The sequence below is a fragment of the Syngnathoides biaculeatus genome, chromosome 21 (assembly GCF_019802595.1).
Source record: "Syngnathoides biaculeatus isolate LvHL_M chromosome 21, ASM1980259v1, whole genome shotgun sequence".
In the NCBI taxonomy this organism is placed as follows: domain Eukaryota; kingdom Metazoa; phylum Chordata; class Actinopteri; order Syngnathiformes; family Syngnathidae; genus Syngnathoides; species Syngnathoides biaculeatus.
This window is the reverse complement of record NC_084660.1, coordinates 4,266,971-4,292,059: the sequence shown is the minus strand read 5'-3', so window position 1 is coordinate 4,292,059 and position 25,089 is coordinate 4,266,971. Positions and strand designations below refer to the sequence as shown.

Sequence of the window (25,089 nt, the reverse complement as noted above, 5' to 3'; positions counted from 1 at the left end):
AGGAAAGTGCAAAAGTACAAAAACAAAAAAATAAAAAAAATCAACTGGAAGACCATCAGTCAGTCGGTTACGTTGATGTAAAAATTGTGAAGCTGTTAGCAAATGTCACGTATGTAATTTAACAATGTAAATTGTTTTGGATTGAAATTTTGATGAGTAAATATAACATTAAACATGCACCCCCCCCCCCCTTTTTAATATATTCCCAATATGTCACTTGGTGGCTTCTTCAAAACCTTTTTGAATTTTTATACTAACCGACGTAACAATTATGCCATCATTTGTATCAACTATTTAGGGAAAAAATATTCATAAATTTGGTGGTTTCTCTGTTCATAAAGGCAGACTCTGCCGACTTTGTTGTGGAAGAAGCCTTTGTGAGCGTGTGGAATTGAGTGCAACACTTGCATAATATGATAAAGCAGAACTGTTGAATTATGTAACCTGAAGATGAAGCAATGTGTCACTTACCCCTAAAAAAAAAAAAAAATTTAGCAGCCATTTATATTTGGTACCTAATTATATCAATACCCACCTTGTCAGAGAGTATTAGCATTAATGTGCTGATTGATGATTATGGAGTACTGTGCGTAAATAAATCCATAATGCCCCCCCCCCCCCCAGGTCATTTGAACTCTGTGGCCTCCCGTCCAACAACCCGACCTCATCTTCCCGTGTCGCCACGACGACCTGATGGCAGCTGAGCCCCTTTTTCCGCCACGAACGTGGCATGCGGCCAACATTTGACTTTCCCGACACTGATGTGTAACGTTCAAACGCTGCTTTTTTTTTTTCTTTCCATTTCTACAGTCTGCGCGCAATCACTTCCTGCTCAGGTGAGGTGACGTTGGCGATCTGTGGATGGGCCGAAATCAAACGCGGAATGCAGTTGTCGTTACCTTAGGACGCGGGTGTCAAACTCAAGGCCCGGGGGGCCAGATCTGGCCCGCTACATGATTTTATCTGGCCCGCGGAGCCACAGCAAGAGTGTCAATTTCCATGATTCTTGAAAAAAAAAAATCTGTCCTGAAATTTCAAATTGTCATATATCATCAATGATAAAGTTGAGATATGACAAGCATTTGTGTGTTACCAAAAGTCAATAGTTGAAAAACACGTTACCTTTGATTTCTGATTCTAAAACTAGTTCATAAATTGATGACGTAGATATGATGAGATGATTAAATATATCTTTGTTTCACAGTCGTAACGGCCCTCTGAGGGAAACGGGAAAAACAATGTGGCCCGTGTGAAAAATGAGTGTGACACCCCGGCCTTAGGAAGTAGTAGGAAGTAATTCTGGAATGCGGGATTTCACAACGCCGCTCTTCTTTGCCTCGAGCTCAAGAAACGTGCGTCACGCGTCCACACCAGCTAATTACACCGCTTTTGTTTTAATTCTGCCAAAAATCGCAGCAGCTCTTCCCAAAAACAAAAGACACCGTGAGCCCATCTGTTGTTCGACTGGAATTATTTTCGTCGGGTTTTGTTTGTCAAGTAACAAGTCCAAACGCCAACGCGGACATATTCTTCGCATTCGCTACCGTCTCGCAGATGAAAAAACAAAGACAGCAGACTTTTTCACAAAATGAAATGTATTTGGAGGACCAAGCGGCAGGAAGGATTGTCGAGGGCAGTCGGAACAAATCCTGGTGCGTTCTTAATTGAAGCAAAGCAGTGCTTGGGCGTTGACTTTGTCGACCGCAGGCATGGACAAATTTTCATCATCAAGGGTCACGTTTGGACAATTACCGGGTCAAAACACGACCTCTGCCTTTATCTCCGAAATGTCCCACGAAGTGCGAGCCGAGATAGGAGCCACTTCTTAACTCCCCCTTGCAAGAGTCAACATGGGCGGGGTTACATTTAAAAAAAAAAAAAAAAAAAGTATCAGAGCCGTAGGCCGGGTCTTGAGGAGAAGTCTCTCCTGGCGAGTTTTGGCACTGAAGTCTCCTCGCCAGAGCCGCGGCCCACCGAAAAAAGTCCCCTGATAGAATCCGATTTGTGCCAGAGTTACATTATATACATCCAAAAGAGAAAATGTACAGAAAAATAGACGTGGCATAGAGCACGACTCGTGTGATGGGTTAAATAAGACAAAAACAGACAGGCACTTAAGTGCTGATGCACATTTTTACAGATGAGGTCGGAGAAGAGCTCGAACGGGCGATTCCGAAAAGCTAGCGGGCTAGCATTAGCGTGAGCAGAACCGCGAGTAACACCTGATTGTTCCTGAGAGGGAAAAAGGATGAAGTGAGACGCAGTCAAATAAGTAGGAGGTGCCATGTTGGCAAAAAAAAAAAAAATTAAAAATTACAGGTGACCATTAGTGTACTGTTAGTGATTTTTCTTTACATTTTTCCACATTTTTCTCCCCAATGTATTTTTTTTAAAGGCGAGCAAATCCTGAAAAAAACTTACTTGTGGTTTACAATTGCTTATTCATGATTTACTTATTATTATTTATTTTTTAAAATCTCTCTCTCACCCTACCTTAATTCACAAGAGATTTTTTTGTGTATTTTTTTTGTTGTTGAGAGAGCAATGTTATTTTTGGCCTACGCGGCACCTCCTAAACGACCGTATGGCGCATCCTGAATTGTACCGTATGATATGGCATTTTCAAAATTTTCTTTGCTACTAGTTTTCAAAATCCTCGTGGTGCACGGCTGCAATTTGAGGAGAAAAATACACGCGGCGCGGAATAAAAGTGGCGACATTAATAGCGGAGGGCTAATAAGCGGCCATGCTAACTCGTCGATCGGAGCGATAAAATCTGACTCGACGTGAAACTGATTCATAAAAAAAAAATAAAACTAAAATGTCACGCTTGACATTATTTGAGGTGCTAGCCACTGTTAGTGGGGGAATTAAAAAAAAAAAAGTTAAAAGGTTTCAACACACATTGGAACAAAATGTCTAAAAGTCTTCAATAGGCACTTCTTCTGCTCTTTTCGTGGGAGAACTTGAATTCTTTTTTTTTTTTTCCTTTTCCTTTTACACTTCTGTTTGGCTCCCACACATGGAATGAAAGCTAGTTTTTTTTTTTTTTTTTTTTTAAACATCACTTCGCACACATTCCCCGTTGCTTTGCGCAACCGATGGGCAGGAAAAAAAAAAAAAGTTTCTCTTGGTTGTTAGGGGCAAGGGGTGGGCCATTCGCGCCCCCCCCCCACAAACTCCAAAAAAAAAAAAAAAATGTAGCCAGAGAGAGATTTGAGCGCTACCAGATTGTTGCTCCAAGGACGACGTCGCTGGCATTAGCACTCTGAAAACAAATACAGTAAAGTGTTTGGTTAGAACAGCACAGAATTAAATGATGATACAAATGTATATTTTTATGTCCATATATTTAAGAACAGTTTGATACCAAAAGAAATTGGAGGTCATTCACAGAGCAGCATTTTTGGACGTGACACTTGGTTTAAAATGTTTAAGAAGAACTGGGTTACGAGCAGAAAAAGAATAAATAAATACCCTTAAAATATAGATAAAGTGCTGCTTGCGTATCAGGAAAATCACATCGAACGAATAAAAGAATATCTTGGCCAGGAGAACATGTTGAACCGAAACTCCATAAAGAGCGTCGGTAAACAGTGCGAGCAAACAAACCGAGAAGGCGGGGGGGGGGGATTGGGTAAAAGTGACCAAGGAAAACGCACAGGCACTCGACGCTTGTTTGTTTTAACAATCAGGTCATCGCCGCTGCTCCGAGGGCCTCCCGCTCAAAGTCGAAAATTCACGTTAATGCCGCTGCGCAAAAAAAAAAAAAAAAAAAAAAAAATTCTCTGCACATAAACCTCCGAAAGAGGCTTTTTAATGGTTTACTGCATTCTAATGGAACCAATTTCATTTTAAGAACTGGACATCCGCTAACTCTTGATCTGTTGAAGGCGGGGGGAGGACTACTAGCGGTTTATTGTGACTCCAAATTTAGTGTCAAACTAAACATAAAACAAAGAGAATTACATATACACAACTGACAAAATTCTTATAGCTTAATGCTAACACAATGAAAAACTACATAGACGGGGCTAGCGACACTAGCATTGATGACGGATGGATCACAACTGCTGAATATTGAAATATTATATATGTATAATACAACGCGTATGCATGCGCTTAGCCTCTGCAAAACCGACTTTCAATCGCCAAGCTGTCAAACGCTCAAGAAGTTGAAAAAAGAAAAAAAAAAAAAATCAAACGAGGCCCGAGGGGTGAATTGTGAAAACAATATGCCCGCTATGTCAACAAAGCGCATCGTGAAAAGTTGCAGAAGGAAAGAGTGTCCGAATGAGTCATGCTAAAAGTAGCCAGGCTCCCATCAGCCCAAACAACAAAACGAGAAAAGCCTCCATTTTCTCTCCAATTTCCCAGCACTGCCCGCCGTCCTCTAATTGCTGCTCTATATTTGCGCCCCTCCCTCACGCCTGGCTTGTCGTCCTCCTGGCGCGGCGAGCTATATTTAGTGCCCCGGCGGCCGAAACGGACTAAAACAGGGCCCGGGTCCCGCATTTTAACCCCCCACCGCACGGCATGACGGCAACCGACGGCGACTCCGACGACGGGTCGAAGGAACACGCTCTGCTGCGCTCCAAAGGCACGCACATGCACGTGAAACGTAGACACAGACACTATATTTAGTCTCATAATGATGACCCTTCTTCAATGGCAGACATGTTAAATTATACAGGCAAAGACTGCGCACGTCGGTCCGCTGCCTGAGGTTAATGCACTGACTCACACACACACAAAAAAAAAAAAAAAAACCACGAATCTTCTTCGCTGCCTTTTCCAAAAGGCGCTCGCTCGGCGGGCTTAAGGAGCCGCGGGGACGGGAGTAGCATTTGGATTTTAAAATTAAACGTGCGCGTGTTGAAATAAAGAGGTTAACGGACAACACTTGACAGCCTCGAGTGTCTGACTTTTGTCAGAAACGGCTCCCTGGCTTGTTCTTTTGCGTGTCTGTAATTAAGGGAGTCTGGATCTATTTCTCAATCTCTCCGGAAATACAAAGTCTCCCAATTTTTGTCTTTTGGAAACAGACGATAGTCTGTCGTTGTCCCGCTGCCATAGACGGGCTACCACGGATGCGATGGTTGCCGTACATCTTGAAGCAACCGCTGCTTTAAAACACGCGAGTCAACTGCGATATCGCGGGGGGGACGCTGCGATCCAATCCGGCGTCCTCGAAAAGGTGATGACAAAATTCTGACATCACGCGAGGGCTCTGAACGCAACGCGTGAGCTCGTCAACGCCCCCCCCCCCAAAAAAAAAAAAAAAAAAAACATTGCGCAGCTGGCGGGGCCGGAGCAAAGGGCTCGGAAAAACGAGTCCCGCGTGCACTTTCACCCTGGCGCCGTCAATCACTTTTGAAGCAACGGCGTGCGTTACGCAACACAGCTATATGGCAAGTACTGTACAAACAGGTCTGGGCGTGTGCACGGCGCATAACACCAACAGGTCTCCGAGATTGGGGTCGCCAAAATCGGATTTTTGTTTTGTTTTTTTTTTTGTTTGCCAGGATGATTTTTCTCCTTCGCTACTGGCGCACGAAACAAAGGCACGCTGGTTTCACGCTAATATCCGATGGGAAACACCACAGGCACGCAGGCTAACAAATTAGCATCTGACGCACCGGACGTAGCAGCGTAATGGGTTGTTTTCAGGTGACGTCGGTGAAAACAACCCGTAAGCAAGGCATATCTGAACACAACCATGCCGGAAGACGTACTACACGTCCAAAACCTGCTGCAAATCACAAAACGTCATTTCAAACATGAGCCTTACGCTCATTTTTGTCTGTTCCCTTGCAGGAATTAATGTCATTCTACAAACAAATCACTAACTTGGCAGCCCTAACTTTTTGTCAACTGACCCCCCCCCCGAACGCGGCCGTCTTGTCGGCGCTTTGAACCGCAGCAGTCACAAAAAGAAACGTCATCCCGATGACCTCACGGTGATATTCAAAATATGTCCCCCCTGTGAAAACAGGTCACCTGGCCTCAATTCCTGCACCGAATCTCTCCGTCGCGGGGACGACCCCGACGATCTGCGCAAGAGGGCCGCCGTGCGCGCTCGGGCAAAAATCGGCCAACTTGGTCGTAAATATGTCGTTCTTGCGTAACACGCGGTGAAATGTGACATGGGACATCCAGTCCTTGGCTGCCGCACACGGAGAACGAGCCAACACGACTAAAGGGTTTTAGGTATGTCATTTAATAGCCCCCCCTCGCAGAAATGTGTTGGCAGTGTGAGGCATACGTGATAAGACAAACAGGTGGGGTCCTCAATTCAGAGAAACCACTCTCTCAGAATCGCCGCACGATCCGAGTGTTTGAACTCCAAACACCGCGCACCGCGGAATATCAGCGATTGGGACTTCAGGGTGAAAATTCAGCACGAACCGAACAAGGGTTTCAACTTCATTCGAGCTTCTGTCAACTTCTGAATGCACATGTCCAACTGATGAATGTTTCAGGGTTCGGGGCAGTTCAGTCCAGGTCACCAGGGTGGTAGTTGTTCCCCGACCGTTTCTACAGTCTTCGCCGTACGCGACAATACGCGAGACAGACGCAGAAACGAAAACCGTGCGAGTCCCCGTCTAAGTCATCACGTGTGCGGCATTCGGTGGCCGGTGACGTGCGCGATTAGCGAGCCGCTGCACTTACGCTACCGGTCTTGCGCGCCCTGAACAAAAAAGTGATTACTGACAATCTGCAGGCCGCCACGCCGTTTGCCTTTTAGCGCACCCGCCGATGACAGTTGCTTCCGAATGCAAAGCACGTTGCGACTGGAGAAGCGCGGCCCACCGCTAATGAGTGAGGCTAGCTTCCCGCTTCTTGACCGCAGATCGCTAATGAATAAACATTAACGCTACATATCCAAGTCCGTGTCCCTCTCGTTCCCTGAATCGGAGGCTGCCATTGGCTTCATCACTAGGATGAGGCAATCGTGGGGTTTTCAGCTAAACATAGCGTGAACGCTCGCAAAACGCCGCTACAGCGTGTGGAACGGAGCTTCATTTATACGAGGGTAGTGTTTTGCCGCCCTGTTGTGACTATGTTGAAAGTGGGTTGAGGGGCTTCAGTTCGGCAAAAAGCAGTGCTTCGCATCAACTTTGGTGGCGAGGAACTACAATGGAGTGAGTTGAGGAGCTTCATTTGAACATAAGTGCTCGTTGTCATCATGGTGCCAGGGAACTATGTTTAAGTGAGTTTGTGAGTGACGACTTTAGCTCGTAAAAATGCGACTTTACACCTGGAAGAGTTTTATCGCGATAAAAAAGGTCTCTGTTATTGTAAAGATCATTTTACTACGCATGCGACGGCCCCCGGCAACAGAAAGCAGTTTAGCGGCATTACGTGGCCGCCGCCGAGTTGACGTCGAGGTGAGCCGGCGCACGAAAAGGTTAACGACCGCTCTCCGGACATTAGCGGCGGCGCTGAGCAAACATGTCTGCCGCCCTGCCTTCGCTTCGATCCGTCCGCACTCAACTCTTACCTAAGGCCTGCCTTCCTCTCGTCCTCGGAGGAGGAAGAGGAGGAGCCACTGACCGTGTAGGTCAATGTTGCACTTGAGTTCCAACTGGAAACGGTTTGATGTCGCTAAATTGAAAGCTGACACTCAGCTGCGGCGCGGTACATACAATGCGTGCATTTAATGTTGCACTATGACGCAAGAAGAAGACCCCCCCGGTCCCGAGCTCTTTGCATATCTAATTTGAAACACACCATGTCCAAATGTCACTTCCTCTTCTTTGCACGATGCTCTTTCACCTCCAACATTGTTGCAATGCGCAGGAACAGCATTTCCTTTACGCTGAAAAGAATTTGCAAAACGGAGCCCCGTCTTGAGACGTGAACTCAAGCTCGCTTAGCTTAACGCTAACGGTGCCACTGACATGCTAACGGTTAGCGTTGATGGTTGCGGTTTGAGAAGGAATGGACATTTGTGCGCCGACGGTGGAGCGACCCATTTGGATTGATGACAAAACCCACAGATATTCTTTATCCGCTCTGAAAAATGGCTAATCTTATTTTACAGATTATTTGTGACAGAAGTACGATTCTTCTTTTTTCGCTTTCTCAGTTTACAATGCCGAACCACTTTGTGGTCCGGCATCGCGCCCAAGGGCCCTTCGGCAGCAAGCAGTTGGAGTTGGCATTTGGACCACCAACTCTTTGGTCAGCGGATGACGCCCGCTCTACCAACTGAGCCACGGTCAACAACACAACTGGTAAATTTTGTTATTTTCACCCCACGCAGCTATTTTCAGGATGCTAGCCGCACTTGGGCTCACCCCAAAATCAACTCTGACCTCATCGCGTCGGCTCCACTCCGATCCACCTGCCGAAATATGCCCTACGATTCGCACGTAGACATGTAAACAAAAACTATTAAAGCCAGACTTGTCCCTTGCATGAGCTCTGCCTCGTTAGTAAGACGTAATCATCTTAGCGCTCACTATCGGCCACCGGGGAATAAGCGCTTTAGAGCCAAGCGCCGGTTAGCCGCGGCGCTCGGCGATGCCCAGAACACACGCGGATCCGCCTGGACATGCCGGGGGGGGGGACTCGGGCACAGAGGGGCCCCAGTAACTTGCTCCAAATACTCGATTGAAGTAGACATTTTGGGTAGCTATACTTATCTGAGGTGTTTAGTTTTCATCTTATTTTCGTACCCAGGGGGCGGCAGCCAAGCGGTCGCTCGCCAGCTAGAAAGATCCGTCAACTCTTAGCGTTAGCGTCTGTCGTTTTGAAACCGTTTCACTCGAGTAAAAAGGTCAAGTTGATACGTTGAACTTCTAAAGGAGTTATCTCAACCCCAACAGATTCTCCTTGAGCAATGAAGTCATGAATGTGCGTCGGGCTGGAGGGAGGGCTCGGCAAATCGGGAGGCGAGCGTGAAAAGAGGGGGAACCGTCGTCGTCGTCTTCCTCCTCCTCCTCCTCCTCCTCCTCCTCCTCCTCTTATGCACTCAGTCACCTCGGCGGGTTGGTGGGTGGCTGCGTCGTTCTTTTAGGCTGCGCCCGAAACCTTTCCAGAGCCGGCGTGCGGCCAACGCCGCCGCGCACAATCGGCGCTCTGTGGCCGACACCGCGATTGTACGAGGCGCTGGCGACCACGCAGCACGTGCACGCTGTTACGCTCACACAAACACACACACACACATACGTGCGTGCACTTAGCCACAAATTTGCAGCGTCGCACAAAATCACTCTCGTCCAGTGGCGTCGCTAGGCCTATTTTTTTTGGGGGGGGGGCGAAGTGCTGCCCCAACAAAAGAAAACTCTGTGTGTTGGGGGGGGGGGGGGGATCTGCTCCCGTAGCTAGGAAAAAGATGAGCCGACAACATCCAGGAAAAGTTCGTCTGCGTTCCGAGGGACGATATTTATTTTCCTACTTTCGAAAAACAGGTTTATCGCAACTGATGATTTGTACGCACCGAGGCCTCTCTGCACAATACGGGCTCGCAAATGAGGCAAGGAGGCCGTCGGACCTATCAAAAACAAACCAAAAAAAAAAAAAAAAAAGTACTGAATACTGTGCTTAAGTACACACTTGCTATTACCCCAAGGTGGTACCGGCTCGTTGCGGAAGACAAGTTCAGGCTTCCGAGTTAATTAACCCAACTACAATCAGTAAGTGGTAATATGCATTTTTAATCATTTGTTTTCATTTCTTCCCATGTATTACTCAATAAATAGTACAAAGAATTCTGGGAATTCTGGAGTGTTAAAACCAGTTATGTATTTCTGCTCCCCCCCCCTCCATGACTCAGCATTTTTTCCTCTCTCTCTCAGCCCAGAAACTGCTTTCTTGTCCAATCCTTTGTTGTGAAAAAGCCACAAAAACCACCTTAAGTGTTTGCGTACCACTGAAGTATATATATATATTTTTTTTTTTGGGGGGGGGGGGCGGCGACGGCTGGAAAATAAACATTTCGGACATCCATGCCAAGTTTGCAAAAGGCAGGGCAAGATTTATAGAGGAGCAAAGTTTAACCTTAGTGCATTATTAATGAAAATTCAAATGATGAACAGACAATTCGTGACTGTAACCGTGCTTGCGTTGTCACCCCCCCCCCCCCCACCCAGATGCGAAACAGGCGATGCCTTCATGGTAAATATTTTAAGAACTTGAGCTTCGAGACGACCTGTTTCCCAGAATAGTGTGCGTCTTAAAAAAATGAAAAAATGAAAAAAATCTGCGACAAACGTTTACAGGCCGGTTCGGACCACGTAGAGTATTTGCGCTGAACGCACGCGGGTGACCTCATCAAAAACACCTTCGGCCTTTTATTATGGGGACGAACACGCAGACGCGCGCACAAAGCCGTCAACGTTCCCCCAAAACCCAAACAGAAGCCAGATTGCCGATTTCTCGCCCAAACAAAGCGAGTCGCGGACAAGTGCGACATTGAACATTGAACAAGAAAACCTAATCTGACCTCCAAGAATCTTATCTTAAAGGGGACATATTACGGACGAATGGACTTTTTTAATGGCTTAAGATACAAATTGTTGCGTCTCCGGAGCGCCTGCCCGTCCATCGAGTGTGACTTTAAACAACCGAGTAAACGTAAACCGTTCCAGCGTTGCGCGTTTGGGCGAGCCGATCGTATTCGTCGCACGTTCGGGTCAAGGCTTCAGGACTTGAGCAGTGAAGTGCTGCCTATACGAATGAAAATCCAATCAAGCTGCTGTCATTCACTCGTTTGAATGAATGAGCTGCCATGACGCCTGCCCCGCCTCGCCGTCGTTTATATATAGCGCGTTACACGGCGCAAAGGGGCCAATTCGGAGTTGACCGTGCAACGTTGCTACATTGGCCGCTAATTCTTCAAGAGTCGAGCCGGTTTAAAGACACGCACGCACGGAGCTCGGGCAAGGGGGAGGGTGTCGAGTATGGGTGGGGGTGGGGGGTGGGGGATCATGTACAATCCACGTGGTTGCCGTTTACATAACGCGCTGCTGGCGTGACCCGGATTTCAAAGCTCGTCACCATAAACAATCCATACAGTTCGAGTGCCCTGTGAAAAAAAATTGAGCAGATTTCATTCACTTCATTGGGGAATTACAGGGAAAGACTGTAAATCCCACTTTGAAGGAGAAACTGGAATAAAATTCCCTTAGCATGATGCAAAGTGTCTGGACCGTAGGAGACCCACAACACACGCATGCAGTCGATAGTGATCCAATTGGCCAGTTATGCATGTGTTTTGTCCAATTAGCAGAGCGAACAGACCTGCCTCTGTGCACTGGGACACTGACATTGACGAATTAAAGAAGGGCCGAGGGGCCCCGGGGGGGGGGCAATTTAGTCAGGTAAAGGTCCTGACAGTGCAGTTTTCCACCATTTGTGTTCAAATAGCCGTTATAACATCAGAGCGTGGATGGTATTTTGAGCACGCCCATTCCATGTTAGCATTAGCATGAAGCTGGCTGAGCTCAATGCTGAGCGATGGGGTTATTTTATGTTTAGCTTGACAGTAAATTTGAACTGGGAGTGCCAAAAAACAGCTTGAAGGCTCTTTTTATCTGATTCTGTCGGCCGAATTGCTGCTTTTGTGGAGTTGAGCTCACTACCACCAGGAAACGTGCTATAACTGTGATATCATTCTCATCACATCAAAATGTTACAACCTGATAATAACGACTTGCTGGCAGCATGTTTTGCAGATTACTGTTATCTGGTGTTTGATTTTTTTTTTTTTTTAAAAACCAAAACACAAGATTACGGTTTCCTCTTTTCGACACCAACTCTTTGAGCTCTGTTAGCACGTTGTTCTCGGCTAAATGCTCCACGTCTAGCATTGGTGTGAACGATGACTTGCGGATGACGCAATCATCATGACTTGTTCGTTAACGTCGCGTCCAATGTTCAATATATTTAAACTTACTAGTTCTCATATTCACGAGGAGCGCATGCACACTGCATACTGACAAGTGATCTGGGTAAAGAACAAAGTCCCAGAACACATCTTTAAGTCAGGGTGTATGTACTTTTCCAGGGAGAGATTTTTTGTCCAAAATATGCGGCTCGGCTCAATAAAGATCGGCGAACACTCGGCTGTGTTATCGGGGTACGAAATGAGGCCGTTTTGGAGGGGGAAAGCCTAAATCAAATCCTGTTTTGTTTCGAGATAAGATCCCTGTCATTAAAGCAGACATAACATTTAAAACGTGTGACGAACGAGATAAGCCGGTGATTGTAAACATTTAGCCTTTGTTTATGATCGCTCCCGGCTCACTGACGTCAGCCCGCCCAACGTACAAGATGAGTTCGAAAAATGCCTTTAAAGGATGGACTGGAGTAAGAGAATAGAGGGGTCGCCGAAACTACCCATCAGCTGACGACAATGACGCAGAGAGAACATTATACAAAGTTGAAAATATCAAGACACCATTCTGGGATTGTAAGGGAATTCGGGAGATCGCTAAGGTGCGGCTGGATCAGACTACTAGACGACCTAGCTAACGTTAGCACTAAACTTTGCACGTAAACAATCCGCCGTTTGGTTTAATCACGCTTTAAAGCGTCGGCAACACCGATTTGTACGCATGACGAAATGTTGACAACGATTTCGAGATCGCCAAGCAAGGGAGGCAACGGACCGGTCACGTTACGCAATCCTTTTGGCCGACGTCAAGGTGCACTGTCGGAGAGCCGCCGGTGATAGGTCACGCCGCACGGAGGATCGCCCACCCCCTCAAAAGAATCAAACATGGTAGACTTTTCATTTTGGGGTCCTAGGCCTGTATTGTTGGTCGTCGATTATGTCGGACGACAAGAAATGTTCTCGTTCCCAACAAAATATCTGAGAAACCGAGCTAATAACGGGGTTCAAGTCCTGCACAAGACTCGAAGAAAAGGATCATTTATTGGCGGTGGAAAAGGGGGCTAGGTGGGATGCAGGAGATGAAAGTGGGCGAGCGCAGACCAAGGGCATTTGCGAGACTGTGTGAGTGAAACCCTGGCCCCGATCTCAACATTCGCAGTCAATGTGCAACATTCTCCCCCACCGCAGCGGTAGCCTGGAAGCATTTCTCGATCAAAATGCTCAATCCACGCAGTCTGCAAGGCCGACGCATGGCAGACTCGGAACCGGCACTCTCGCGCAGCCCCCCCACCTCCTCTGTCGAATCGAGTCAAGGTACGAAATGCTTGCGGTGAATTCAAGCGAGCACTCGCAAAGCCACTCCGCAAACAGCGAGGCTTGGCAGGGCGCAGCCGTCACAAGAGCCCCAGTGTGGAATGGCTCCGTAAGACGGCAGAGTCTTTTACCGACGCATGTAAATCCACACGGTCATTTAAATGCTCGTCTATCTGCTGAGGCGGCAGGCGCCGACCTCTTAGCGGGCCAACTCAGTGCAGACGGCGGCTCAAAAAGAATCTTTGGCTATTTGGGGTTTGAGGCCTTGTTTAGCTGTGGCGGTCCTCCCCCCTCAGGGAACATTCTTGGAATGCAGAGAGCATAAATTACAGTAGATGTACAAATTCGTGTTTTGGAATACGCAAAACTGGGGGAGCCCAAACCTAAAGCGGTGAAAACTACAAGAAAAAGCTGTAAATGCTAATGTCACACGACAGGATCGTTGGTTCAACCCCGAGTGGGATGCTTCAATGACAAGTCTGAATGGTTCCTTTGTTTGGAAACGGTGCTGCAGTGAGATGTTTGCCGCGAGACAACAATGGCTCAACCCGAGTGGAAGGATTGGCACTTGTATGATGTATAGAAAGATCATAATCGACAAGAGACAAGCTGCTCTGCAACATTTCACATCAGATGATATCAGAAAAATCAGCGGACGCGGGTTGGACTCATAACAAGGGGTCATGTGGTTAGGCCCACGTATAAAAACATTTGTTTTTTTAATGTTACCTGTTCCCTCATTGGTTCCATTCTGATGCGTCCGCAGTTCCTCGGACTTGTGGAAGTCAATGCTGGCGTAGGTGTTGACGCCGGAGGTGCCGCTGTTGCCGACCGCCGCAGCCGCTCCTCCGACCGCAGAAGTTGCACCGAGCACCGAAAAGAGGCGCGCTGACGCCTGGCTCCCCGGGGCCCCACCCAGGACTAAATGCGGACTCTCCTTGCTGGCCAGGTCCAAGTCTATGTAGTTAAGGCCTTGCTCTCCGGTGGGTGTTTGAGCGGGGATGGCCTGTTGCTGTCCAGGAAGGGGTGACTGAGTGGCGGCGTCCGGGACGGTACAACTACGCCACACCGTCCCTTCGAAGCACTGCCGGCGAATCCCTGCTTGTTCTGGGAAGAGCGAGGCAGTGGACGAAGAGGAGGTCGAACCCGCGGCGGAGAGGGAAGATGAGGTGAGGAAGCTTTCGGAGCAATGTCGTCTACGTCTTTGGGGGTCGGCACGGATAACTTTAGCCCCGTGGTCTGGGTTTGATCCTGATTTGGCTAAAGGAAAGTCTAGACCCCGTGATGCAACAGAGGGTTCAGTCCTGGTTGGGGATGGAGGTTTTGGCGAGACGCTGGAGGACAACCTGGAAGCAGTGTTGCTGTTGAGGCTGAAGGCCATCTCCGTGTAGTCCCCGCAGGATGTGGGGGACTCCGACTCTGTGACAATCTCTCCAATTTTCCTTAGCGGCGCCTCTGCAATCACTGCCACCTCTTCACAAGGGCCAGTTGATCCGGCATCAGGGACTTTGGAAGCAGGAGCCAGAGTTGATGGAGTAGGAGGGGTGTGGAAGGGAGGGAAAACAAGTGGGGTATGTGGTGAGGGTGAAGGAGAAGGGCCCAGGTCCATGTTGACATACTCAGAAGCAGCTGGGGGAGTAATGGGGGCAGATACAGGGAGAAAACTCCCGAGGCAAGAGACTGGTCTGTGTTGAGGATGCTGGTTGTTTGTACCATGAGGATTCGAAGACCCATGCCTGAAGACCTGGCCACGCCCTCCTCCGACCCCAGGGTGGTTACTGTTCTCCCCCTTAAACTCAATACTGACATACTCGCCAGGGCTCTTAGGTTCCGGGGGCAGAGGGTTTTCACGGACCCTGGGAAGCGTGTTGGCCTTGGATACGTCAACAAACAAGCTCACAGGTCGGCTTCGAGAGTGCATACCGTGTTTTGGCAAGCCGGCGGAGCCCCGTCGCTGCTGGAGCTTAGTTCCATCTTTAGGCCCACCACCGATGGCGCTTGCTGCTCTTTCTTCACTTTCACCAAGGCTCTCACTGCTGGCTGAGCTGGACGAGTATGGGGAAGAAGAAAGCGACAGGTGCCGCGCCACCATTGCGTTGCTCGCAGCAGTCTGCTCCTGACGTCCGCCGATTGTCCTACCTCCACCCTGTCCCCTCGCGCCGCTCTCGTTAGGCCTTCTACCACGTCCTGATCCGTCATCGAAGTGTCTGGAAGACGGATTGTGTTTGTATGACCGGGGAAGGGAATAGTAAGAGTACACCATCTTGGGGACTTGTTGTTGAGAACTGGTCTCCGAATGACTGGCGTGTTCTGAAGGCGGGGGGCTACCATTTACAGAGCGAGCACTGATGGGTGACATGTTCATGTAGTCACTACCTGCTCTGCTGTCTGCACTGCCACTGCCCACCCAGACCCCCGAAGAGAGACCGCCACGTTGATCAGGTGAGCAGCTGCTATTGGGAGACATGATCATATAGCCATCAGAGGTCGGTGGAGGTCTGATCTGCTGTGGAGGGGACACACTGCTGTTAGGGGTCATGGCCATGTAATCATCTGCAGGTTTGGGATCCAAGTCCGGGACAGACACTGCCAGTGATTGGGACAGGGACACCGGAGGCTGCGTGACCCCTGGCAACATGGACATGTAACCATTATCTACACCTAAATCGACAACGCTCCCTGATCCCGCACCAGTTTCACCTTTGAACTCTCCTGCTACATCCAGGTAACCCCCGCTTCCTCCTGCTGACCCAGGACCAATGAGGAATTCCCTCTGCGTTGTGGAGGACGTGGACGAAAATGACTCGCGGCTGGTGCTCCTCGACATGACAGCATAGTCGGCGGAGTCTTCCTCTGCTGGCTCCTCACCTCTGTGCTGACATGGGACCAGTCTCTCCAAGGCCATGGGAGGTAAGGAGGCACGCTTGCTCAGCAACCTACGTTCCGCTTCACATTCCCGGCTAGAGGAACGGCGAAGAACTCTTCTTGTCTGGACCTGGGAGCCACAGACTTGTCCTCCAGGTGCTGGCAAGGAGCTGGACGTCCCACTGCTTTGATTGCTGCTATTATTGCCACCACTATGCTGGCCCATTAAAATATAATTAGCGCCCTCCTCGCCAAGGGACTGGCTGCCAACACTACCAACTGAACTTCCAGGCAGGCTGTGGGAAACTAGGAGCGTTTGCTCCCCGGGACTGGAGCCATATTCATCTGAGGAGCCGTAGTCACTAGGTGAACCTGAGACAGAGGCGCAATGCATCGGGACAGGATTGTAGGGGCCAGTCCCTGCGCCGGGACCAGCACATGGTGCTATGCCCCCAAATTCTGATCCGTGCCCGGAGCTGGAGGACAAGCTAGGGGCCGGGGACGGTGCTGGTGTGGAGATAGATCGCATCAGACCGAGAGGTGTTTTAGCGGTTGAGGTGGGGGCTGAGCGCGCCGACTTTGACCTGAGAATGGGTGTGGTGGAACAAGACCCGTTGGCTGAGGGGCTGGAGCTGGGGACTCCTGTAAGGGCCTCCTCAACTTTGCTCCCATCGCTGGCAGTGCGAGACCTTGGAAAGCTGTGTCGAGGTGTGGGAGAAGCACTGGCACTGCTAACCCCCGTTCCGCCGTTAGCTCCTCCGGGAGGCTCGGTTCTGGGTCGGCGGGTGAAGCCCACCTGGCTGGGCGGAGGGTTTGAGTGGTGCCGGCGTGTGGGAACACTGATAGGGTTTGAGGCGGTAGCACCTCCTCCTGGACCGGAGTTTGACTGAGATTTACTTCGCTGCCGAAACTCCTCGCTGAGTGCCTTCATAGCCTCGAGCAATGTCTCGTGCATGTTCTGGGCCACCACTGAATCATCCACCTATATAACGGGCCAAAACACACAAAACAGCGCACGTCACGATTTGAGTGGCTTTTCATTTATTTTGGTGTTTGAACATTGAATTCACTTGTGTTTGATTTGTTAGCTTAACGGTAAAGTTCAACTGGGAATGATAATTACGCTTTATTTTCTCTCTACAGTAAAATCCGCATTTTGACTGTAGATGATTGCTCAGTGTGTGTGTGTGTGTGTGTGTGTTTTTCGGCTTGTTTTTGTCTTTAAAAGATCATAGGGATGCTGGGCGCTTTTAACATGAAGGGTACTTGGGATGAGAGACTTACCTGCATCCAGAACTCGCCCGGGCCTGTCACAGCGGAGCGGCCAACCTCGACAAAGAAGAAGTTTTCGGAATGCCCGCAGCGCCGGACGTTCATGAGCTGCAGTACCACCGCGGCGGCATCGGAGTTGAGCTTGACAAAGTTGATTGTCTTTTCGGTCAGGCAAAGGCGGTAGATCCCCACCAGGTTTTTGGCCTGACCCAGGCCTTTGGGCCACACTTTCACCTGCCACACCTCTTTGAAGGCCGGCCCGGGATTAGGGACGCCGTAGTCCCCAGCAGCTCCTTTGTCGGTGGGGTTCTTACCTAAAAAGTAGAAGACAGACATGCGGGCTTGGTCAGACTGAACCGTGGGAAGCGACATACAGTAGCGCTGATATGAACACCGCCACTATTTACCACGCTTTACCTTATACGCTGCGCTGCAGCTTTTCAAGCAGATATGAGTGCAAAGTGAGCATGCATCAGCTTGCGCAACTGGCTCAGTACCTGCGGGCTCCGTACCTGGGGGTCTCGTTTGTCAACCGCGCACACAAGTGCACATACCAGTGTGGAAAATGTTGACATGTCAAGCCAACAATGCTGAATGATGAGTTGAGAAAACCAAAGTAAACCAACACTTCATGATGGAATGAAAAAAAAAAAAAAAGTCTTAAAAGCTCCGGGAAGGTCTTAAAACCATTGAGCGGAAGTCTCAAAAGGCCCTACTCGCTTTGTCAACTCGTAAAATCTGTCTTTTCATTAGCACTGGCAGCCCGTTCACCTTTTTGTGTGGCTCCACAACGTGGCAATTACCGAAGAGAAAGCGTCGGATGACTTTTTTTTTTTTTTCCAACGTTTGGAGTCTTCGTGCCGCTCACCGACCGGAAGCAGGAGGTCTATCTTCCGCTTTTCTTTTACTTGTAACCCAAAGGGGCCACACACTGGTTGACAGAAATGCCGAGCTTCAAGCAATAGCGTGACTCATGCGTGCATGTGGCCCGACACGTCTGAACAAGTCTCCTCAAAACAAAGAGTTTTACAGTAGAGCATGGGCTGGAGAACAATAAACGAGCTTTGTAATAAATGATCCCCAAATTAGGCGGCGGAGGTTCAAAGATTGTCAAGTTGGAAGTCAAGAGATTAGCTGTAGGTTGGCGAGCCGAGGTCTCGAAGAACAAACGTGTTTCCGCCCCAATCCCAGCCTAAAGTTGAGGCAAATCTGAGGAGTGGAGTGAAAATTCTTGCCGCATTTCACACGGACCGAGGTCTCGTCTTGACCCCACTTCGGAACCTCTGCTGCGGATCACCCAACGGCGACCGCATGCCGACGAGACTCCAGACGATCACGAATTGGGCGTGCTTCCGCCGTTAACTTCTGCGGACTGGATTCCCGACAAGGGATGGCGTGCCACCCCCCCCCCCAAAAAAAAAAAAAAAGCCACGCTAGAATAGACGCCGCCGAGAGAGTCAGGGGACTCTCGGGCTTCTTCGCCGTGCGTGTTGACATTCACGCACCCGACACACCGCATTAGATGACTCACTCAAGGCTGGATGTTTTGTGCTTGTCTCAGTCCGCCGCCATTAAGATTTACAACAGGAAGGAGTTGATAGTTGGGGGATTTTTTTTTTTTTTTTTTTTTAAAGGGAACAAGGGAACGAGGGCTTTACGGGAGATTGCAAAGAGATCAGCGAGTGTAAAAACAAACCATTTCAAACGCCGATTCGGTATGCGGAATTGGGGTTGGAGCATCTTTTTCACTTAGAGAAGCTCCACGTCAAGAGTGTACTTTGTTTGGGGTACAGCACAGCCTTAGCCCAACTCCAAAAGCAAGAATTGATTCTTGGCAGTGTAATATGAATTATGGAGCACCTCTGCCTTTCCTCTCTACAAAGATGGCAGAAAACCAAAGCGAAGCAAAGCAAAAACCAAACAAAACAAAACAACACCACCTGGATGGTATGAAGGACCGGATTCACCTTGAGCCTGCTGACTCAACAACAACAACCTTGGGGTGGACCTGACTTGTCTTCCTCCATGGGGGACTCAAATCATTCTCAAAGTGTGTTACCAGATCACTGGCCGGTGTGCAGGGTCAGTTGCATTTCACTTTGACGTCCAATACTTTTGCGTTTAGCCAAGAACGTTTCCAAACAGATGCTTGTCATTGAGGCGCTGTACCAACCGAGTGGGAGTAGAACAAATTGAAGAGCCCACTTTCAAACCACAAAAGCAAAAAAAAAAAAAGGAGTCTATAGCGCCACAATTAGGTTAGGAGTCAATTCATTTTTAAGTGTTTGCTCGGGCGGATCAGAGACGATTGAAATTTACAGCATTACAGAATCCGCTTTCGTAGCCAGCATCCTGTAAATCAGCGCAAACGACCCGCAGTCGGCTCCTTCGCATTTCCAAGGCGTGACCTCACTGCCGTAGCACGCCGCCATGCTTTTCGACACCACAAAGACTGCAAAGAAGATTCGTTTTTTTTTTTTTTTTTTCCTCCCGCTGTTCTCAGCTACTCCCTCCCCCCCCTCCCCGCGCTTACCCCGCCCACCCTCAATTCAGGCTTTGTACTTTTTCCCAGGGCTGCCATGTGTGCCCCTTTCCCCTTTCGTTGCAACCTCGCCACTTCCTAAAGCTTGACCAAGGCGTACCGTGCGTAATCTCTCCATCCGGGCCCACACAACTTTTCCCTCTCCGACGCCGCCATCTGCCCAAGGTTAAACTCGCATGTGTTCCCAGTTATCCAGACAGCCAGAAGAGGAGGCATCTGAGGATGGCGCACAGGAAGGAGAAAATAAAAATAAACACAAAAACAACCTCAAACTATTAGCGCGACCCGGACTTGCCGGTTAGCCTGGTGTTGAGGTAGTAAACATAGCGACCGGGAACAGAACCTTCCCACATTCATTGACAGACCACCTCAGGTCTGTAAAAATACTGTACCAACAAAATAAAAATATTGAGCGATTGAGGATGGAGCAATTCAAAGATGAAGCCGTCTTCGCGCAGCTTCGGGAAAAGAGTCGATTCCTCGGGGCCGACGACGCACCGAGCGAGTGAATATTTGAAAACTCCTGAATTTTTAAGTTGTGCTTCGGTGCGGAAGACATGGCGCCCGGATGAAATGAAAGCACCGCATGCGCAAACTACAGGACTTGTATGGACTGCAAGTGGGCATCACTGCATCCCAGATCCCAGAAATGGAGCGTATTCAATTGCAACCCAGAGGAGTAAATTGGGGTGGGGGGGGGGGGGGTGGGGGGGGCTGTGATGTAAAGCTGACCAATTTGGGGCCACTTCTTGACCGCCGCAACCACAGCACTAATGTGCTCCACGGCGACAATCAATACAGGTCACCATAAAAGGTGTGGAGACGTACAAGAGAAAACGGCTAGCGAGTCTGCCGCACCGTTCCGAGGTTCGACTTTCCGATGGAATGGACTTTTACTCCCCCTGAAAGTGTTTTCAATAATGTAAACAAACAAAAAAAAAAAAACAGAATAACAATGAAAGTGTACGTTGAGTTTAAGGAATTCGCGAGACCCTAATTCCTACGGAAGTGACGAAGAGTAGGGGGCCCAAGACGGAGCTCTGGGATACACCGGAAGAAACGTGGCTCCGTGGAGGAGTTGCCTAGTTAGCGATGTCCATAAACTTAGATTGTCATCAGTTAGTCTCCGTGTGGGCTTCTGGATGTGAATTTTTGGCAAACTGTAGAACTTTCCTCCCGTTCACATTTTGCATTTGAGCTTGTACTGTCAAATAAGCGACTGAAAGTCGAGGTTTTTTTTTTTTTTTTTTCTTCCCTTCGTCGCGGTGTCCGAAGGTCGTGCGTACCTCATATTTTGCCTCACAACACAAAGTAAAAGAAAAAAAACAGAACCACAATAAACAAATAGCCCAAGACGCCTATAATAACTCTGAAGACATCCTGTGGTGGCTTTTTTAGAACAAAGCTCGCACTGTGCGACCAGCAGAGGACACCCGAGACAGCAATTAGCGCCTAATTAGGGGGATGAGCACCACTTAGCGGGGCTTAACGCTTAATCGGGCCTTGCGGCTCTCGTTGGCCCGAGCAGACGAGACCGTCCTTTCGCATCCAAACACTCGCACCGAGAACCATTTGATCCGTATCCCTCGTGCGCAAAATCAAATCATTTCTCCCACTTTACAGCGTTGTTAGCCTTGGTGAGGCTCTTGGGTTACGTTTGCAAAGATTCTCTCGTAATCCTGACGCCAATTAAACGCTACCTTGAGCGCCCCTGAACGTCACAGCAATTAAAAAGTTGAGAAAAAAGGAGAAAAAAATTCACAGGAAATCTGAAAAGCGGTCAACTTATGAGAATGAAGTCTTATTAATTCCAGATATCCGGCAAGTGTCGGCGAGTTGAGCGCCGATCTTTTTACAGACTCTTTTCTACTCGCTCGCCATCATTTCCCCAACTTATTTCAACACCTCGCGGCACGTGCGACTGCAGTAATATTACGCCGTGTGGAAAAATGACCCCCCCGAGAAGCTCCAAGGCGGTAATCTTCGCACGGAATTTGTTGCCGTTACTTGTGACGTCGGGCGGGCGTCGAAGGAAAAAAAGCACGCGACCGCCCGCGGATCGACCGATCGGCCCGCCGAGCCGAGTCGTCCGCCGCACGTGCAGAAAAAACACTTTTACTCGCGACGACACTTTTATGTCGCCAACGCAGCGGCATACACGAGCCTCCGTCTGTGCGGAGATACAATTTCTGTCTTGTTTATCCCCGGCAGCGCAGCTCCCAATTTGGAATCTGCTATTTGGTTTTATGGAGGTCAACAATTCCTGAGGTGTTGCCAGAGACGTGGGGGCAATTTTCCTGGCAAGCGGCGAGCGCGGGGGGGGGGGGGGCGCACCTCCGCCCCGTTCTGTGGAGGTTAAGCCTTTACACACTCCGCTGACTCCTAATAGCTGAACAAATAGCTGCCCTCAATACTGATACTGTACTCGTTGGCCGAAAGGGTCCAACTGGGCTCAGCTGAATAAATAACGGGCGAGCCACGTATCGTGTCAGTTTAATTAGCGTCCGCTCGAGGAGAGCCCGTGCGGCGCTCAACATTTTCTGGGCCCGTTTAGGCCACTTTCCCAGGATGCAGTGAGGTCAAGCACGATATGGGTACTGCAAATGCTGCAGTCCTTCGTGCAGCATGTGCAGTATTCAGTCATGTATTCTTTATCCTCTGTGAAGAACTCCTCTAGTGTTCAGTGTCCCTCCCTGCGGCAGGACCTGATTATTTCACACTTTAATGCAAAACTGTGATTTCACCTGCAAGCGCACCACGAGCCCACCCCAAAGGCTTTGGCGGCTATGCTATTTTTTTTTTTTAAACCTCTCACAGCAAATACGGCGCCGAGGGTGTGGCTCCAGGCAGAACAACGGCAGCATCTCTTGGCTGCAGGCCCCGCCTAGCTTGCACTTTGCAAGATGGGAATTTTTCAAGTAGGGGACAAGTTCTTCACTGTACTGACGATTGTGCGGGGCAAACCACAAGGCCGGTTATTAGCGGCAGGAATCCTGACAGGATTCAGTGTCTCAAGACCGTTCGGGCACTGAAGGTTTCGGCCATGAGATGTTTGGAAAGTTGAAAAAAAATTACCATCCCTGTAAAGAGTTTCACCTGTCAATGTGATATTTGCGTTGTAACAAGACGCACCAAAACAATCTCAAGGACCCGTGCCAGAAATTAAACAGGGAGGCGGCCATTTTCGGGGTGAATTCGATGAACGTGAGACCTGGAAGTGAGAAAAAAAAAAATGCCCCCACGTCACCAGTTTTGTTGAAATTTGGTGGACATATGTATCATAACAAGAAGCGCCAAATAGTCTCAAGGACCCATGCCCCAAGGGTGAAAAGGATATCAGCAAAAATTCCCTGGCTTGGACTTGTTTGTCGGATTTGAACAGGCCAGCAGGTTGTGTGGACACACGCATTCCCGACAGGCTCGCAGAAACGTGCTAACCACGAGGCAAAGGAGACTCGCACACAAACACACACACACAGTGGCGTCCCAGCCGCCGCCGCTAATCAGCTGCTTTATGCAACAGAGCCGCAGGTCATCTGTGAGCCGCTCCTTGAACTCTTCGGTCTTGGTTTGCCCGGATTGCGTCACGCGGCCCCCCGAGAGGAAGGTCGAACAGGTGACTCCGTGGTGGCCCGCGCTCGGCTTGGACAGCTGTGTTTACGCAGAGGAACGCGCGAGGCCGGGTCGGGCACAGTCGTCAACCTTCGGGAGGGACCGGTCGTTCGAAGCCAGGCGCCTCGCTGGAAAAGTCGGCTTTTGTGGGCATCAGTGCGCGGGGAGACCAAACAAAACACTCACACAAGTGACTGTGTGTGTGTGTGCGTGTGTGTGTAGGATAGACAGGAACACCAAATTAAAGAGCCCGACTGGAGCGTTCAAAGCGCCAGCTTGATGGTGTTGGCATGCTTCGACGTAAACAAGTTGAAAAATATCACCCTGCTGTTGCCAAAGTCTCCCAAACGAGAGGAGGGTAAAAAAAAAAAAAAAAAAAAAACTCCACACACATGCAGAATAATATGCACGCTCTTCCTTCTGCATGCTTTGACTATGTTTTCCTGGATATTAAAAACAAAAAACCAACATCCTTTCAGCAGCAACTGCTGGATAAAGCACGCGCGCGCCTGCATACATTTGCTGGGTGCCACGTTTGCCTGTTCGGTGCGCCCGCTTACTTTTGCACTGCAGGTCCACCATGGCCTGGTACCACTCGTCCTGGTCGACCTCGTTGTCCGCGGCGACGGCGAAGCTCTCGGCCCGGGTGTACAGCACGATCATGTGCTTGTTCTTGGAGTCGGCCCGCTTGTTGATGTTGAAGCAGGTCTCCAGGAGCACGGCCTTCTTGGGGACGGGGGCCTTGCTCCGGAATTTCTTCTCGCTCTCGTAGTACTCCAGTCGGGCCGCGCCGCCGCGTTCCGAGCCCGAGCGCAGCACGAAGTAGCGCCGGTGCATGGACTTGTGCTTGCGGAGGTAGCCGCTCTTGCGCACGTCCTCGCCGGCGTTCTCCGTCGGCGCCTGCTGGCCGTCCATCGTGCCCCCGGCCGCCGGCGCCCGCCAGCCAGCCGACGCGTGCTGTCCTCTCGGCGAGTCGGCGGAGCTCATTCAAACATCTCCGGGCTCCCCCCACTCGGCCATGTGAGGCGCCCCGCTGCCCCCCTTCCACGAACGCTCTTGTTTACGTCTCTCCTCCTTTTTCAACTTTTGCACGCCCCTTCCCGCGAGCGGTTCCGAACGTGGACAGATCCGCCCGTCTACCCCCGCCGGCTCGGTTCCGCCTCCGCGGTGGTCCGCCACAGTGGGACTGTCACTCAACTCGACACCACACGACGTCCGAGTAGTAGTACTCTGCTCGCGGTGCCTTCACGGACCTCGGGGAGAGCTCGGACAGTTGAGCAGTCGCTGTTGAACAGTTGAGTGAAAGTGAATTCAAAGTTCAAATGGTCTACGTTGATCGCTGAGCCTTTTCTTTTTTTTTAATCATGCAAAATCACTGCAAAACAACACTATTCATTTGCATGTCATTTTTGAAAATATATTGCGGTACAATAATTATTTTTTTTACGTGTAATGCATTTTACTTGCATCATAACGTAGTTTTGTTTTTGATTTCCTTCCAGCGCAGCGATAATTTCAGTCATATAAAATGTATTTTTAGGACTAAAACCAGCTGATTTTTTTTTATTACTTCATCACAATTCAGGAAATTTAACAACAAGCAGCGCATGCCATAATTCCGGATGGCCTTGCTAAAATA

General features: G+C 49.4%; 1 protein-coding gene across 2 annotated transcripts; it reads right to left on the bottom strand.

Moving 5' to 3' along the window:
* Window positions 1–1,552: 1,552 nt before the first annotated feature.
* si:ch73-335l21.1 (insulin receptor substrate 1-B) lies at window positions 1,553–24,698 on the bottom strand. 2 transcript variants are annotated; one of them, XM_061808477.1, is made up of 4 exons: window positions 24,011–24,697; window positions 17,309–17,610; window positions 13,889–17,006; window positions 1,553–3,268 (listed from the first exon to the last, which is right to left on the bottom strand). In XM_061808477.1, exons 1-4 carry the CDS (start codon window positions 24,435–24,437, stop codon window positions 3,261–3,263), a joined length of 3,855 nt encoding a protein of 1,284 aa, XP_061664461.1. In that variant the 5' UTR covers window positions 24,438–24,697; the 3' UTR covers window positions 1,553–3,260. The 2 variants fall into 2 exon arrangements, with proteins under 2 accessions (XP_061664461.1, XP_061664460.1); XM_061808476.1 differs by lacking the exon at window positions 1,553–3,268 and having other exon boundaries at window positions 9,699–17,006; window positions 24,011–24,698.
* Window positions 24,699–25,089: the final 391 nt, after the last annotated feature.

Coding starts and splice junctions, on each gene's coding strand:
- si:ch73-335l21.1 (XM_061808476.1), bottom strand. CDS start 24,437: ATGAGCTCCGCCGACTCGCCGAGAGGACAGCACGCGTCGGCTGGCTGG. Junction 17,611..24,010: donor GGTGGACCTGCAGTGCAAAA/GTAAGCGGGCGC, acceptor TCTACTTTTTAG/GTAAGAACCCCACCGACAAA. Junction 17,007..17,308: donor CGGGCGAGTTCTGGATGCAG/GTAAGTCTCTCA, acceptor CCCGTTATATAG/GTGGATGATTCAGTGGTGGC.